An 18,586-nucleotide genomic window follows, 5' to 3' on the forward strand; every position below is an offset into this window, starting at 1 on the left:
AAAACCCTTTATGGCCTCACCCCTCCCTATCTCTGCAACCCCACCCCCTGAACTCTCTGTTCCTCTGACTTCAGCATCTTGTCCACCCCCTCGTCACCTCTCCATTGGTGGCTGTGCCTTCAGCTGCCTTGGCCTCATTCTATAGAATTCCCTCCCTAAACCTCGCTGCTTCTCCACCTTTTTCTCTTCCTTTAAGATCCTCCTTCAAAACCCCTTTTGACCAAACTTTTGGTCACCCCATCTAATATCCCCTTATTTGGTTCAGCATCTAGTTTCTTTTCCTTGCATCTCTGTGAAGAACCTTGGGACATTGTTTCTATGTTAAAGGAGCTTTATATAGATAGAATTGTTATTGAAAGATGTATTTTTATTTCTGATATAGGCACACAGCCAGAATACACCTTGACAAATGAATTTTGTCGTAGTCATTTTCTCATTGGGTTGTTACTCCGTGAAGTTGGATTTGCACTTCAAGAAGACCAAGATATTCGACATCTTGCTATTGCTGTCCTTAAAAATCTAATGGCCAAACATTCCTTTGATGACAGATATGCAGGAAAGGTAAATAATGTATCTATTTATGGTGCATTGATTGATGGTGCTTCATGATGCTTTAAAAAGCTCTGACTTTTCAATTAAAATGTTTACATTCTAAATTGTTTTAGTATTGAGACAAATTTGATTCTCCACTTGACCAACTTCCAGTTGCAGCTGTGCTGTTTCTTTTTTTTATTTGTTCATGGGATCTGGGCATTGCTGGCTAGGCCAGCATTTATTGCCCGTAAGTTTGGGGAATGGGGTGCCAAATAGAAGTTTTGTGCTTCCCAGCAGGGAGGAAGGAAGAGTTGGAGGAGGAAGCGTCCTGGGTCTGTTCTTGCAACCTTCTAACACCCGGTTAAATGGTTCCATTGGCAGAGCCTGATTGCCTAGCCATCTCTCAGCTGAAGAATTGTGGACAATTCTAGGGAACTGAAAGAAGGGAGAAAAATAAAGGGGGTAGAAAAGATTAAAAGTAAAATATCTTAAGGGAACAAGATTTAAATATTACATAAAATGACAGAGAATTAGATTTATTATTTCATTTAAATAGATCAGCTTGGTTAACAATTATGCTTTCTTTGTAGAGTCAACAGGAACTGATAGCCACTTTGTACCTGCCATTGTATGGAATACTTCTCGACAACCTTCCACGAATCTTTATGAAGGACATGTTCCCTTTCAATCTCAGTTCCTCTAATCCGGTTAGTGTCACAGCAAGGAATGACCAACACTGGAGTAATGACGGCTAACACTTTAGTGACCTACCCTAACATATATGAAAAATAGATATGTAGTGCTGGTTTTGTCTTATTAATTACTGTGTTAGCATATCATTCTGAAAATGTTGTTAACTTATTGGTTTGGTTATTGATGTATTGCAGAAGCCTATCATTTTATTATAAGTACAAATCACGAACATTAGTGATGATAACTAAAAGTGGAGCTGTTATTTTTTTTTGTAAATTCTCTAAATTATAGGGTTCCAGGGATGACTTGAGTATTGCCGGTGGATCACAGAATCAATCAACCACACCAACAAGGAATACAAATTCACTGGAAAGTTCAGTCTCAAAAGATGTTTTGAATTCAATAGCAGGTACATTGTGAATCCTTTTAAATTGATAGATATTTTTCCCCATATAAATTAATTCCCATTTATATCCAACTTAAGTTTTACAGCATTGGTTTTATTTGTCCTTTATCTGTTAATGGTGATTTTGTGAAAATTAGATTAATTGACAGTAATGAAAAGTAATTAGTAGAATATAGTTAATTAAAAAAATATATATAATTATTATTAAGCAATTGTAATTAAGTCTAGAATGCAAACTCTTATTCAGTACTTTTTCAAATTAAATTAGTCATATATGCAAGTGACATTAATGGTACTATTTTTAGTTTTTTCATCTGTAGCTATTTCAACGGTGTCCCACGCAGACTCCAAAGGTTCACTCGGTAGTCTGGATTCTACCTCCGGTGCATGTGAGAAAATGAGTGAAAAACTTGATTCCTCTGAAAAGGTATCATTTTAGAGAAGTGAATTGCAGTTTTCACATTATTTGGAGGCACGAGATCAGCTTATCTGTTTATTTTATTTCAGACAGAACCATGTAAAAGCAGTGGATGTTGCTGCATTTCTGATGCGTTAGACTATTCTTGTTGGGATTTATCTCCATTTTATATCATTACTTCCAGGCTTCCCACTTCATGTTGTCCTAGGCCGTCAAGCAAGTTTGGGCAATGTATTTTTCCTCCATAGCCATTGTAAATGGTACTCATTGCTGGCAAACAATAGGGGCTTACTGCAAGGCAGGTTGGTTGGTTCCTGTCTGGTGCCACAAGTCACTAGTGACTAAAACTCAGTGTTCGAGGGTGACCAATTGCTGGTGTAACTCTCGCATGTAGCAGGATAAAAGTTCATATAGTCTGCAAGTATACTTGATTACCATTAGATCCATCTTCATGTAAGACAGTGATACTCATAGCTTGTGGGTCACGAGCAGCTCAACTACTCTTCAGCTTTTGCAGACATGCTGCTTCATGTGTCTCCGGGCTTTATTTCATAGCTCTGGGATATCACTGGGGCTCACATTCAGGAGAAACAAAAGTGTTTAATAAAAATATGTTTAAAGAAGTGTATGGTAGGTTTGTTAAAGTGTCCTTCAAGCTAGTCACAACTCATTAGTGTGGCTCGTGTTAAAAAATTAGTGAGTGCCCCTGTTGTAAAAGCTAGATGTGTGTCAATTAAAGGCCAATTTGAGAATCTCTAATGGAAAAATGAATACAGCTCAATCACGCATCACTTTAGTAACAATGCTTTTAACTCTCCAGGCTTATTCAAGACCATTGTCTTTAATTGGATCAACTATTCGATTTGACAAATTAGATCAAGCTGAAATGAGAAGTCTGCTTACATGTTTCCTTCACATTATGAAAACTGTTTCTGAGGGTAAGACTCAACTTCCTGACGTGACAGAGGCTCAGACAACTGGCTCCTCTGTGTGATTCTGATAGTCATTGATGAATTTATTTAGTGCTATAATTTCATTGTGTTTAAATGTAGTGTTTTCATAATATTTGATATTTATGGGATTACATTTCCTTTGTGAAAGGGGAAAAAAGTAATGTGTTACTTTACTGGCAACATGTAGGCTGCAAATATACTTTTATGGATTATGTTACACCGCAAAATCTATAAAAGCTAAATGCCTCTACTCACAAAGTAAGGGTTTACAGTCAATTATAAGCTTAAATCCTGAAATAATGAACATTTAAAAAAATTATATTTAGAACTTTAAAGACATTTACAGGTAAATTGTCTGGGTATGGTACTAACTTCATAATAATGAAATCATGTGTATGCTTCCTTCCAGAGATTCTTAAAGCCTACTGGTGCAAAGCACAATATTCAGAACTAATAGATTTCTTCAATATTTTAGAGTAAGTAGAAACCATTCAAATCTCAGTTTTTTAGTCACCTGATACACGCTTAAGTAAAAACTCAGTCAGGAATTGTAAACAAGTAAAAATGCGCTCAGGACATGTACGTAAAGGTTGTTTCAAATATGTGTAGCGCTGCAGCCATGAAATAAAGTATTCAAATCTGAAATGGCATGATGGCACACCATTGTATCAATTTACTGTGCCACTGACAAATGGGAAGGGGGTCTGTCTCCTCAATACCCTGCACGGCCAGTCTGAAATCTTCTCTCTGTCATTATGTGGTGATGTTAAGGAGAGGTTTGGAGCTTTTCCACACGATGGTCGTGAAAATCTCCGAGTGGTCATTTACAGAATGGCAATAGCTGCAGCTTGCTGCTTCTCCTTGTTGACTGGGGAATGGTGTGCAGTGAAGTGGGAATTCAGACAGGGATAAAATTCCATGTTTACAATTGTGGTCTGGGAAGTGATAAATACATGAAACAATTGAATGCAATCGGATTTAAATATCTGTGGCTATAAAAGCATTATCACCTCTTATTGCATTACATATTCCACATTTACATCTCTATTAATAAAGGTTAAATGTACACAATTTTATTTTTAAATTCTGCTACATGTTCAAAAAAAAAATCAGTATCCAATTTAAACAAGTGATTCCTAGATGCACAAGGGGGAAGTAAACATTTTAAATGCTGTTTTTAATGCTGAACATTTCTAAAGTGCTGCTGTGAATTTAATGACACTGACACCAGCGGTACGCAACTTGGCTGGAGATATTGTCTACGTACATCTGTTTGCCTCTTCATCATCAGTCGAGTGCCATATCCTTGACATAACACTTGGCTTCCAGAATGAAAATACAAAACTGAAAGCCTCAGGCAATAATTTTACAGTAACATCACGGACAGTGACCATTTCTGCTTGAAACCTTGTTTTGCTTTCTTTCAGAGTTTGTATTCAACATTTCAGATTTCTCGGAAAGAGGCATGTGGCAAGGTAATGATCTTTACAATGCGATGAGTTTGCAGAACAACAATAACTTGCATTTATATAGCGCCTTTAATGTAGTAAAACTTCTCAAGGTACTTCACAGGAGCGTTATAAAACAAAATTTGACACCGAGCCACATAAGGACATAATAGGACAGGTGACCAAAAGTTTGCTCAAAAAGATAGGTTTTAAGCAGCATGTTAAAGGAGGAGAGAGAGATAGAGAGGCGGAGAGGTTTAGGGAAGGAATTCCAGAGCTTAGGGCCTTGGCAGCTGAAGGCATGGCCGCCAATGGTGAAGCGATTAAAATCGGGGATGTTCAAAAGGCCAGAATTGGAGGAGTGCAGTGATCTCAGGGGGTTGTAGGGATGGAGGAGGTTACCCAGATAGGGAGAGGTGAGGCCATGGAGGGATTTGAAAACGAGGATGAGAATTTTTAAATTGAGGCGTTGCCGGACTATCTCAACATTTAAATTACTTTTGATTCACTTGCTTTTGGCTCCACTGAAGGGCCAAGAGTCTATTCAGCACATAACTGATCCACCCAGACCAGGGATAGTACAGGTTCGATTCCTGTTCTGTGCTCCTTAATTGACCTCCGCCAGGCAGATGCTACAAGTGACATCAGCAGCCTTGGGTTAGGAGGAGAAAAACTTGTGCTGTGGAAGGTGTTAATTGTATGAGACAATGGAATTCAATAGGATGTAAATCTCTGGATACAAAGGCTCCTGTTCCTGGTTGCTATTCAGTTATCCCTGTTAGAAGTGTATGTCTGTGGCCCTCCAATGTGGACAGGAATTGAGCTCATCTGTGATGCTTCTCCCATAGTTGAATCAGCTGCTGACACTCAGAACTTATATGAAAATGGACACTTAGACAGGAAAGCACATAGCACCTTTGAAATCGTACCCAAGCAAGGGGTCAACAGAGAGTAAATTGGCAAAGGGTAATGGGATGAAAGAACTAGTTTTGTCACTGTTGAAGATGATCATGGAGTTCCATTGTTAAAGCCTAATATTTTTAGTGGGGCAAGAAAAATAATTACATTTTCTGGTATGACCTGTTGGGAATGTATTATGTGAATTCATTATTTTTAATCAAAATATATAAATATCACCCAAAACTTTTTGCCAAGTTGCACTATGTATGAATTTCTAATCCAGTGAGTTCCTTCAAATGTCATATGAAAATGAAAAAAATCAAACAGTGTCACAATATTGAATATGCCATGAATTCCACAGCACAGTTTTCCCAACGAAAATATTTCAACGTTATATAGAGTTATTTTATCCATGAATATTTTCACATATAATGCAATATTGAAATATATACATTAACTGCTTGCTAATGGAACTTTCCCTTTGGATTCAAATTGTCTAGTCTTAAGTTTGTACTCCATGTTGCCACTACAGGAAACTTTGTGCTATCCGGCACCGATGGGACCGAGCTGTTGCCGTTCCCTCAAAACTGCCGGACACACCAGCGTTAATGTTGAAGCATACGGAGCTTTTCATCTCCGTATCTGACAACAAACACTGTTGCTTGGCAACAGCTTCTAAACAGTCAACCCGTACTTTGGAAGCGTCTCTCTGAAGCTGTTGCTAAGCTACAGAGACTTTGCAGAGCCTGACTGTTGAAAAAAAGCCACGAGAAGAAAAAAAACCTAACAAAACGGCTCCTGATTTTTGCCAGTGGCTTGAGCTTGCCGGACATTTAGCCTCCGGATAACACAAAGTTTCCTGTATTAAGTACATTTATAAATGCAATTTTAATGCACACCTCTATATATTCCACAGCAGTTGCACTGTTTGAAATTGTAAGTTGTCTTCACTCACAAACTTTACAGGTTTTAGAATGATCAATGTATTAAAACAGGCAGCAGGTTGTAGAGATAGAGCTGGTATCAGGTCAATAATATGAACCATTATTGGATGGAACTGTCAAATGCAACATGGATAGAGTCATTCTTAGTGAGGAACAATTCCGTGAGCTCCTTACATTTGTTATTGGAGGCGAGGACAGAACGATGGGGAAAAGAGTTTAAGGAGATGGTTAATAGTAGAGAACAGAAGCCTGGGGTTATCTGTGCTCTCCAGAATGATCCTGGACTATTGGGTGGTTTTGGCAGGGGAGGCCAATGCCTTATAGCACTTGAATAATCTCTGGATTATTACCTGAGCCACGAGCAAATTTGGCTAGGGTAAATAAAATCAGAGAGTTAAATGCGTGGCTCAAAGACTGGTGTGGGAAAAATGGGTTTTGCTTCTTGGGACACTGGCACCAGTACTGGGACAGGAGAGAGCTGTTCCGTTGGGACGGGCTTCACTTGGCCAGTGCTGGGACTAGAATCCTGGCGAATCGAATAACTTGGGCTGTAGAGAGGGCTTTAAACTAATTAGTGGGGGGGAGGTTTCAAGAGAGCAAAAAATAAAAATGTCAGCGGAGAAGGCAATAGAGCAAGGTAACAGTGGGGAAATTAAAAACCAGAGCGTGTCAGGAAGGGACAGAATGTATATAAAGATAACGGTAAAGTAGTAAAGGGGGTAAAAGCAGGAATAAATTGTCACAAAACATATTTAAAAGTTCTTTATCTGAATGCACGCAGCATTCGTAACAAAATAGATGAGTTGACGGTACAAATAACTACACATGGGTATGATCTGGTGGCCATTACAGAAACATGGCTGCAAGGTGACCATGACTGGGAACTAAACATCCAGGGGTATTTGACAATTAGGAAGGACAGACAGAAAGGAAAGGGAGGTGGGGTGGCTATGTTAATAAAGGATAGAATCACTGCAATAGTGAGAAATGATATTGGGTCAAAGGATCAGGATAGTGAAATGGTTTGGGTGGAGATAAGGAATAATAAGGGAAAAAAGTCACGAGTGGGCGTAGTCTATAGGCCTCCTAACAGTTGCAACTCTGTTGGTCGGAGTATAAATCAGGAAATAGTTGGGGCTTGTAATAAGGGAACAGCTATAATCATGGGGGATTTTAACTTTCATATTGACTGGACAAATCAAATTGGCCAGGGCAGCCTTGAGGAAGAGTTCATAGAGTGCATTAGGGACGGGTTCCTTGAGCAGTATGTTACTGAACCAACCGGGGGCAGGCAATCTTAGATCTGGTCCTGTGTAATGAGACAGGATTAATAAAAAATGTCCTAGTAAAGGATCCCCTTGGAATGAGTGACCATAACATGGTGGAGTTCCAAATTCAGTTGGAGGGTGAGAGAGTTGGATCTCAAACCAGCGTACTAAGCTTAAATAAAGGAGACTATGAAGGTATGAGAGCAGAGTTGACTAAAGTGGACTGGGAAAATAGATTAAAGTGTAAGACGGTACATGAGCAGTGGTGTACATTCAAGGAGATATTTCACAACTTTCAAGAAAAATATATTTCACTGAGGAAAAAGGGGCGTAAAAGAAAAGACAGCCATCCGTGGCTAAGTAAAGTAATAAAGGATAGTATCCGACTGAAAACAAGGGCATATAAAGTAGCCAAATCTAGTGGGAGGATAGAAGATTGGGAAGCATTTAAAAGCCAGCAAAGAATAACTAAAAGATTAATTAATGGTGGGAAATATGGAGATGGCAAAAACACTGAATGAATATTTTGTATCAGTCTTTACAGTAGAAGACACTAAGAATATCCCAACACTGGACAAACAGGGGGCTAAAGGGGGGGAGGAGCTAAACACGATCAAAATCACTAAGGAAGTGGTACTCGGTAAAATAATGGGACTCAAGGCGGATAAATCACCTGGACCTGATGGCTTACATCCTAGGGTCTTGAGGGAAGTGGCGGTAGGGATTGTGGATGCATTGGTAATAATTTTCCAAAACTCCCTGGACTCGGCAAAGGTCCCGGCAGACTGGAAAACTGCTAATGTAACACCCTTATTTAAAAAGGGCAGTAGACAGAAGGCTGGAAACTATAGACCGGTTAGCCTAACATCTGTGGTAGGTAAAATTTTGGAGTCCATTATTAAGGAGACAGTAACAGGACATTTGGATAATCATAATTTAATAGGACAAAGTCGGCATGGTTTTATGAAGGGGAAGTCATGTTTAACAAATTTGCTGGAGTTCTTTGAGGAAGTAACATACAGGGTGGATAAAGGGGAACCAGTGGGCGTAGTGTATTTAGACTCCAAAAGGCATTTGACAAGGTGCCACACAAAAGATTATTGCTTAAGATAAAAAATCACGGGATTGGGGGTAATATTCTGGCATGGATAGAGGGTTGGCTATCTAACAGAAGGCAGAGAGTTGGGATAAATGGTTCATTCTCAGACTGGCAATCAGTAACTAGTGGTGTTCCGCAGGGGTCAGTGCTGGGTCCCCAACTCTTTACAATCTATATTAACGATTTGGAGGAGGGGACTGAGTGTAACATATCAAAGTTTGCAGTTGATACTAAGATGGGAGGGAAAGTAGTGAGTGAGGAGGACATAAAAAACCTGCAAGGGGACATAGACAGGCTAAGTAAGTGGGCAGAGATTTGGCAGATGGAATACAATACTGGAAAGTGTGAGGTTATGCACTTTGGCAGGAAAAATCGTAGAGCAAGTTATTATCTTAATGGCAAGAAACTGGAAAGTACTGAAGTACAAAGGGATCTGGGGGTCCTGGTGCACGAAACTCAAAAGGTTAGTATGCAGGTGCAGCAAGTGATTAAGAAGGCCAATGGAATGTTGGCTTTCATTGATAGGGGGATAGAATATAAAAATAGGGAGGTATTGCTTCAGTTGTACAAGGTATTGGTGAGACCGCACCTGGAATACTGCGTACAGTTTTGGTGTCCATACTTAAGAAAGGACATACTTGCTGTCGAGTCAGTACAAAGAAGGTTCACTCGGTTAATCCCGGGGATGAGGGGATGGACATATGAGGAGAGGTTGAGTAGATTGGGACTCTACTCATTGGAGTTCAGAAGAATGAGAGGCGATCTTATTGAAACATATAAGATTGTGAAGGGGTTGGATCAGGTGGATGCGGGGAGGATGTTCCCGATGATGGGTGAAACTAGAACTAGGGGGCATAGTCTTAGAATAAGCGGCTGCTCTTTCAAAACTGAGATGAGGAGGAACTACTTCACTCAGAGGGTGGTAGGTCCATGGAATATGCTGTCCCAAAAAGCTGTAGAAGCTACATCATTACATAAATTTAAAACAGAAATAGACAGTTTCCTAGAAGTAAAGGGAATTAAGGGTTACGGGGAGCGGGCAGGAATTTGGACATGAGTCTAGGTTCGGATCGGTCATGGCCCTGTGGGTAGTGGAGCAGGCCCAGGGGCCATGTAGCCTGATCCTGCTCCTATTTCGTGTGTCTAATTCTGTTAGATTCAGGAGATGGTTCTGTGATAGTGGATTGGCGGTTAGGATCAGATCAGCCATGATCTTATTGAATGGCGGAGCAGGCTCGAGGGGCCGATTGGCCTACTCCTGTTCCTATTTCTTATGTTCTTATGTTCTTAAGAAAGGGAAGATAGATTATGAAAGTAAACTAGCAAAAAATATAAAAACAGATAGCAAGAGTTTCTACAGTTATATAAAAAGAAAAAGGGTGGCTAAAGTGAATGTTGGTCCCTTAGAGGACGAGACCAGGAAATTAGTGGTGGGGAACATGGAGATGCCAAAAACGCTGAACAAATATTTTGTATCAGTCTTTACAGTAGAGGACATTAAAAATATCCCAACACTGGACAAACAGGGGGCTATAGGGGGGGAGGAGCTAAACACGATTAAAATCACTAAGGAGGTGGTACTCGGTAAGATAATGGGACTAAAGGCGGATAAATCCCCTGGACCTGATGGCTTACATCCTAGGGTCTTGAGAGAAGTGGCAGTGGGGATTGCGGATGCATTAGTGGTAATTTTCCAGAACTCCCTGGATTCAGGTAAGGTCCCAGCAGATTGGAAAGCTGCTAATGTAACACCCTTATTTAAAAAGGGAAGTAGATAAAAGGCTGGAAACTAAGGACCAGTTAGACTAACATCTGTGGTTGGTAAAATGTTGGAGTCCATTATTAAGGAAGCAGTAACAGGACATTTGGATAAGCATAATTTAATCGGATAGAGTCAGCATGGTTTTATGAAGGGGAAGTCATGTTTGACCAATTTGCTCGAATTCTTTGAGGATGTAACAAACAGGGTGGATAAAGGGGAACCAGCGGATGTGGTGTATTTGGACTTCCAAAAGGCATTTGACAAGGTGCCACACAAAAGATTACTGCACAAGATTAAAAAATCACAGGATTGGGGGTAATATACTGGCATGGGTGGAAGATTGGCTATCTAACAGAAAACAGAGAGTTGGGATAAATGGTTCACTCTCGGGTTGGCAATCTGTGACTAGTGGTGTTCCGCAGGGATCAGTGCTGGGACCCCAACTCTTTACAATCTATATTAACAATTTGGAGGAAGGGACCGAGTGCAACATATCCAAGTTTGCTGACGATACAAAGATGGGAGGGAAAGCAGTGAGTGAGGAGGACATAAAAAACCTGCAAAAGGACATAGACAGGCTAAGTGAGTGGGCAGAAATTTGGCAGATGGAATATAATGTTGGAAAGTGTGAGGTTATGCACTTTGGCAGAAAAAATCAAAGAGCAAGTTATTATCTAAATGGAGAGAAACTGCAAAGTGCTACAGTACAAAGGGATCTGGGGGTCCTGGTGCATGAAACACAGAAGGTTAGTATGCAGGTACAGCAGGTGATCAGGAAGGCCAATGGAATCTTGGCTTTTATTGCAAAAGGGATGGAGTATAAAAGCAGGGAAGTCTTGCTTCAGTTATACAGGGTACTGGTGAGGCCACACCTGGAATACTGCGTACAGTTTTGGTTTCCATATTTAAGAAAAGATATACTTGCTCTCGAGGCAGTTCAGAGAAGGTTCACTCGGTTGATTCCGGAGATGAGGGGGTTGACTTATGAGGAACGGTTGAGTAGGTTGGGCCTCTACTCATTGGAATTCAGAAGAATGAGAGGCGATCTTATCGAAACATATAAGATTGTGAGGGGGCTTGATCGGGTGGATGCGGTGAGGATGTTTCCACTGATGGGTGAGACTAGAACTAGGGGGCATAATCTTAGAATAAGGGGCTGCCCTTTCAAAACTGAGATGAGGAGAAACTTCTTCACTCGGAGGGTAGTAAATCTATGGAATTTGCTACCTCAGAGAGCTGTGGAAGCTGCGACATTAAATAAATTTAAAATGGAGATAGACAGTTTCCTAGCTGATAAGGGAATTAGGGGTTACGGGGAGCGGGCAGGGAAGTGGACGTGAGTCTAGGTTCGGATCAGCCATGATCCTATTGAATGGCGGAGCAGGCTCGAGGGGCCGTATGGCCTACTTCTGCTCCTACTTCTTATGTTCTTATGAAATGGTCCAGCCAGATCTAGCGATGGATGGCTAAACCAGTTATGCACCAGGTATGCTCAAGTGTTCACCCCTTGAACTTGAGGGAACAAAGATCGGGCCAGATCTGTGGGATTACTGGGATGGGAGAGAGTGAAAGTTCAAATGATTTGCCATGATAAAATTTGAAGTTTTGCTTCATGACAAAGCATACTATGCTCACAGTATTATATTTTCTCTTTTCAGATGGTGAGGGGCCTGTTACATATGTCCACCATTTTTTGTTTTTGTTACAGCTTTTGAATATTGGTAGCTGTTTTCTGTAGCTATAAACTTTTCTCAATCTACCTCCATGTTCAAAAACAATTTTCTACTTTTACTTTTTGTTCTAGTTGTTATACACAACCTTAATCTTATTACTGTGTTTAATTGAAACAGGAAGTTAGCTGCTGCCGCTAAGCTCGCACAAGCCAGCCAGAGTAATGGAACTCTCAAAGGGTCTAACCCTACTCATCAAAGCACTGGTCTTCTCTCTCAATGGTAACTCCTATCAACAGATTCAGATAAATAATGTTAAACTTCTTTTATTGGCCTATTATTGTACAGCCTTATTAGATAATTAAATGAGTGATCTGATTGGCTGAGATAGCACCATTAGTTTGTGTTAAAAGGCCACATTCCTAAAGTGATTGTTAAGTACTGATGGTAATAACAAACAACTCTAGCATGTTTTCTGCTGGAATAAGTCCTTGAGCTGATTACAGCAATTTTACTTTTTACTTTATTTTGGACTCAGTGCCTCCCAATGCCATATTTCATCATAAAAAACACTGCAAGGGTCAATTTCACTATATTACAAATCTATGCTATGAATAATATAATCACTCCCTATTAAAATCCACCTAAACTGTAAAAAAAAGGATATATTTGTCACCCTGCATTAAGAATCATAGAATCATAGAATAGTACAGCACAGAAGGAGGTCATTCGGCCCATCGAGTCTGCGAAGAGCAATCCATTTAGTTCCACTCGCCCTCTTTTTCCTCATATCTGTGCAATTTTTTTTCTCCTTCAAGTATTTATCCAATTCTCTTTTGAAGGCTATTGTCAAATCTGTATCCATTTGAAGTGGTTTCTCAATGTATTTATGGAAAATCTGAAAGGAAGAATAATTTTATTTTTAACTCGTGATAACTGCAGGAAGTTTAAAAACATAAGACATTTGTACTTTAGATTCTGTTGTGCCTCTTTATTTATTAGGATACATTCAGGCCATGATGGCCACAGACATGGAAGGTCCCAGACTATGCCTATAATACGTGGAAAGAACGCACTATCAAACCCCAAACTGTTGCAAATGATGGACGCCTCCAATATAATGACCAGTATGTTTTAAAAAAAACTTCAGTATTAAGTACTCTTTCTTTTCGCATATGAAATACTGTCTTTTGTGCCAAGTTAAAAAAATGTAAATCATATTGAATGAGAAAAGGTCAAGTAACTTATCAAACCCACAACTTGCATTTATATATTACGTTTAAAGTAGCAAAAATATCCCAAGGAGCTTCAGAAATCGGGGTTAGAAGTCAAAATCAGGGAGAGCAATTTGGTAAGATGGCTGAAGCTATGGCCAAAAAAGTAGGTTTTTTGATTGAATCCCCAGGGAGTTAGTGAATGAGAATTTGATAGCCATTTCAGGAAGTGAGCAACTGAGATACTCATTTTTGGCACTGGCCAGATAGACTTCAGTCCCTTGCGATCCTGTACTCTCCTATGTCCATAAGATGACTATCTATACTGCCTTCTTTAAAAGTTACAAGTGTGTAAATGGAATAAAAACAGAAAATGCTGGAAATACTCAGCAGGTCAGGCAGCATCTGTGGAGAGAGAAACAGAGTTAACAGGCTGGATTTTGCCAGCCCTGAAGAGGCAGGTATGGAGGCGGGACTGCCGGTAAAGTTGCAGAAAGTGGGGGCGGCTGGCAAACCCGCCCCCATCCCGCCTCTGTGCCCTTTTGCCAGGAGGCGGGAAGCCATCCTGACCTGGGTCCCGTCTCTTCGAGGTAGGAAAGGGATTAAATCCTTTTAACTGCCTGTTAACAGGTAGTTAACGGGCAGAAAAAAGTATTAGTCCCATTTTACCTTTTCAAGTGCAGGCTTCCCGACCTCGGAAAACCCCGCCAGGGTGGAGGAGTCGAGTAGGAGGTCTGCGGGGGTTGGAGAGGTCTGAAAGTGCAATGTAGAGATGAGTGATGGGAGCAAGTGTGGAGTGGTAAGTATGTGAGGTGAGTGTAAAGTGTTAGAAAATGTTCACTTACCTTTGTTTCTGTCTATAGCCTTCAGCTGCTCTGGATCCGGAGTCCCGACATCTTCATTGTAGATTTCACAGACTGGCTGTTGGATCCTCCGAACCAACAGTCATCTGATTTCTACAAAGTAGAAAGATTTGATGAGTCCTGAACAAAAGGTCTCATCAAACTACACAGAATGTCAGTGTTTGACAGCTTGACAGAGCTGACAAATGCTGACATTTCTTCCTTCAAGAAATCTTGACAGATGGCACGTCAGACGTTGACGTGCTCTGTCAGTGACTTCCCCCTAATTGGCCTGCTGAGCCCGCAGGGCGGGCTTAACAAGGTCAATCAGGGAAAATCCCGCTGGTTGGCCAGAAGATGATGGAGGCGGGACTGAGACCCGGCAAACAGCAGTCCCGCCTCCAACACGTCTCCATTCAGAAAAGCCAGCCCAACATTTCAAGTTGATGACCTTTTGTCAAAAGTGGATAAAGTTAGAGATGTAACAGATTTTAAGCAAGTGCAGGGGCAGGGAAAGTGGGGAGGGGAGGAAAGGACAAAAGGGAAGGTTTGGGATAGGATGGAAGGCAGGAGTGATTAAATGACAAAAGGTATGATTGTACAAAGCAGAAGGAGATGGTAATGGGACAAGTAAAGAAACAAATGTTGGGTCTAGAAGAGGTGTAAATGGGTATAGCAAAATCATTAACACCTGCCATCTGAAAAATAGGAGCAGAGGTTATGATCTGAAATGGTTGAACTCGATGTTGAGTCCAGAAGGCTGTAAAGTGCCTAATAGAAAGATGAGGTGCTTAAGTTGAGCTTCGTTGGCCAAGGTCAGAGTTGGAGTGGAGCAGGGAATTAAAGTGACAGGCGACCGGAAGCTTGGGGTCAAGCTTGCAGACTGAATGGAGGTGTTCTGCCAAGTGGTCACCCAATCTACGTTTGGCCTCCCCAATGTAGAGGAGACCGCATCGTGAGCAGCGAATACAGTATACTAAATTACAAGTACAAGTAAATCGCTGTTTCACCTGGAAGGAGTGTTTGGGGCCCTGGACAGTGGGAAGGGAGGAGGTAAAAGGGCAGGTGTTGCATCTCCTGTGCTTGCATGGGTAGGTGCTGTGGGAAGGGGAGGGGGTGTTGGGGGTGATTGAAGAGTGGATAAGGGTGTCGCGGAGGGAGCAGTCCCTTCGGAATGCTGAAAGGGGAGGGGAAGATGTGTTTGGTGGTGGGAATCATGCTGGAGGTGGTGGAAGATGATCTGTTGAATGTGGAGACTGGTGGGGTGAAAGGTGAGGACAAGTGGAACCCTATCGGTGTTCTGGGAGGGAGCGGGAACGGGTGAGAGCAGAAGTGCTGGAAATGGAATGGACATGGTCGAGGGCTATGTCAACCACAATAGAGGGGAATCCTCCGTACAGGAAAAAGGAAGACATATCGGATAATGTGTGTAAATGAACACCAGCTAAAGTATATAATTCTCAGCTGTTGGTGCTTTTGTTACAGTTTACTATCTAATAATTATATATGAAGCACAATAGGCAGACAGATTAAGGTGTTCACTTTGTCCACTTTTATCACAGATCACAGAATCACAGAAACCCCACAGTGCAGATAGAGGCCATTTCGGCCCATCGAGCCTGCACCAACACATATCCCACCCGATCCCCGTAACCCCTACACCAACACATATCCCACCCTATCCCCGCAACCCCACGTATTTAATCCCCCTAACACTAAGGGTCAATTTATCATAGCCAATCAACCTAACCCGCACATCTTTGGACTGTGGGAGGAAACCGGAGCACCCGGAGGAAACCCACGCAAACACGGGGAGAATGTGCAAACTCCACACAGACAGTCGCCCGAGGCCGGATTTTGAATTTGATGATATATTGGCCAGAATTTTAATTTGGAGGCGGGTAGTGAGTGGTGGGGTGGGGCTGGAAAGCGGTCAGGAAACCCGGGAGAACAGGTTTCCCACAGGCCCTGCCGAATTTAATGGCAGGGCCTAATTAGCATTTGGAATCATTGTTTTCTGCCTGCAGCCGGCCAGACGACAAGGCTGGCTAGCTGCCTGTCGGGCAGGTAGACCTGCGGCATCAAACCGCAAAGAGGGAGGGAGCAAGCGGGGGGTGGGGGAATCGGAGGCCGGAGTGGCATCGGGCGGGCCCGAGGGCAGAGGCTGGACCGTGATGGGGGGCCAGAGGGGGGAGGTCAGAAGGTGATCGGGGGCTGGAGGGCTGAGGTCAGGAGGCCGGAGGGGGGATTGGGGACCGGGGGCCAAAGATCAAAGGCTATAGCCGGGAATTGGAGATTGGAAGCCTCGTGGGAGTGGGGAGGGGTGGGGGCGTTGTGGAGGGGAGATCCGAAGGGTCGGGGGGGGTTGTCCAATTATGGGGGTTTGGCAAAGCAGGAACGCTGGATCCAGCAGATAAGTGGAAAGGCACTTGCCTCCTGGATCCAGCAGCCCTCGTCTCCCTTTAGCTGGCAGGTTCCCCGAGGCCAGGGAAACCCACTCACCCACAGTTAAATTTAAAATGGAGCCTCATTATAATATTTAAAGTGCCAATCCGCCTCCTGCGAGTGGATTGGCTGCCCGCCCCTGTCCCGCCTCCGTTAAAACTGGAGGTGGGTGGGTTGGAGCCGGATTAGGATCTGGATTCAGTTTTTTTAACTCTTTTACCTCCAACCCGACCCCAACCCACCCGTTTTTTGGGGTTAAAATTCACCCCAATGTAGGTAATTTTTGTGAGCCTATGCTCTCAGTGTGGAACCTTGCTAGGTGAGGGCACAGGTTGCAGAATCAGCCCAATAGTGTTATTGGCCTATATTTGACCTGTGCTCCCATCTAACAATGTTCACAAAATTACTCTATTTAAATTTACATGCATCAGAACAAAAATCAGCACTAACTTTGTATTATCTCAATACAGCTTGTTGACTGACTGACTTTGATCTCCCATTTGTTTAGATGGTGCTTCAACTGAGATGGATACCTTGCATCTTATAGATGTAGAAGCAAATATTGCAACAGAGGTCTGCATCACAGTGCTTGAGATCATCTGTCTTTTTACTCAGAACCATCAGGTAGTTATGATGGCATCCATATTTGTTTTGCTGATAACATACATCAATGATGTATGAATTCCATACTGCATTGATGTACTACAGACGCTGTTAAATATGTATTCAAGAAAGCTGGTGCTAATATAGTCCTGATGCCTATAATTGTACATGTAGCATAGTCATGCTTTACTACAGACATGAAAATTAATTATAACTCAGGGGTTATGGAAAACCATACCTTTTAAACTATCCGAAGTGCTCTCTTGTACAAATTGCAAGTTTGCATTTATACCAGTGCTTTTTATACTCAAAATGAACTGTTCTTTATAACTTGCAAGAACATCCTGTTAACTTTTACCTACAGTGACAGTAGTTGATCTGTACCTCGTAATGGAACTATAATATTTATTCTTGGAGTAAAAAGAAAGAAAGATTCGCATTTCTATAGTGCCTTTCATGACCACCGGACATCTCAAAGCACTTTACAGCCAATAGATTACTGTTGAAGTGGAGTCACTGTTGTAATGTGGGAAACGCTTCAGCCAATTTGCGCACAACAAGCTCCCACAAACAGCCATGTGAAAATGACCAGATAATCTGGTTTTTTTGTTATGTTGATTGAGGGATAAATATTGGCCAGGACACTGGGGATAACTCCCCTGCTCTTCTTCGAAATAGTGCGATGGAATCTTTTACGTCCACCTGAGAGAGCAGACGGGACCTTGGCTTAACGTCTCATCTGAAAGACAGCACCTCCAACAGTGCAGCGCTCCCTCAGTACTGCACTGGAGTGTCAGCTAGCTGATTCAGAGGCGAGTGTGCTACCAACTGAGCCATAGCTGAAAGTATGTGGTGTAGGTTTAAATGTTGCATAAAATATCTTTAAAACATTGCTGGACCTTTCTCTTCAAGAATGTCTAGTTGGAACCAATCTGCAAGTGTAGAAGGTATTGTATAGTTTGTGTAATTTATCATCTGCAGAACTTGTGTTTTCCATTAGTACACGTCAATTAGTTTCTTTCTTATCTGACTTTACAGAAACAACTGCAACAGGATGATGGACAGAATTCCACGATGAAGAAAGTCTTTGACACCTACTTGCTGTTCCTGCAAGTCAATCAGTCAGCAGTTGCTCTGAAACATGTATTTGCAGCTCTCCGGCTATTTGTTTCCAAGGTGCAGATACATAGTGTTGAATATCAGAATATTCCCGCATTACTGTGTGCATCTGATGGGAGAATCATACAAATTTATCAAACTTTCTGATAATATAGTAATTGGGAATAAATCTATAATATAAAAAATGGTACAATAGCATGCACAACACATTTTGTGTCCCACTTCAGCAAAAGATTAGCTTATAATTTTAATCACACTCCCAGCTGGA

The 18,586-nt window shown here is 41.7% G+C and overlaps 1 protein-coding gene across 7 annotated transcripts in view; it reads left to right on the forward strand.

Annotated features, from left to right (window-relative positions):
* dock10 (dedicator of cytokinesis 10) overlaps nt 1–18,586 on the forward strand; it is a 300,424-nt gene that overhangs the window by 211,826 nt on the left and 70,012 nt on the right. For 6 of the 7 annotated variants that reach the window (XM_085990455.1, XM_085990451.1, XM_085990458.1 and 3 more), the window contains exons 31-41: nt 383–561; nt 1,125–1,241; nt 1,519–1,636; nt 1,939–2,060; nt 2,872–2,989; nt 3,414–3,480; nt 4,432–4,479; nt 12,276–12,377; nt 13,098–13,222; nt 17,105–17,220; nt 18,238–18,375. In XM_085990455.1, coding sequence (XP_085846581.1) covers nt 383–561; nt 1,125–1,241; nt 1,519–1,636; nt 1,939–2,060; nt 2,872–2,989; nt 3,414–3,480; nt 4,432–4,479; nt 12,276–12,377; nt 13,098–13,222; nt 17,105–17,220; nt 18,238–18,375 — 1,250 coding nt within the window. The remainder of the gene's footprint in view (nt 1–382; nt 562–1,124; nt 1,242–1,518; nt 1,637–1,938; nt 2,061–2,871; nt 2,990–3,413; nt 3,481–4,431; nt 4,480–12,275; nt 12,378–13,097; nt 13,223–17,104; nt 17,221–18,237; nt 18,376–18,586) is intronic. The other variant, XM_085990453.1, reaches the window with a different exon arrangement.

This window comes from Somniosus microcephalus, chromosome 6 (assembly GCF_052327205.1).
Source record: "Somniosus microcephalus isolate GS21.2 chromosome 6, FLI_Smic_1.0, whole genome shotgun sequence".
NCBI classification, from domain to species: Eukaryota; Metazoa; Chordata; class Chondrichthyes; order Squaliformes; family Somniosidae; genus Somniosus; species Somniosus microcephalus.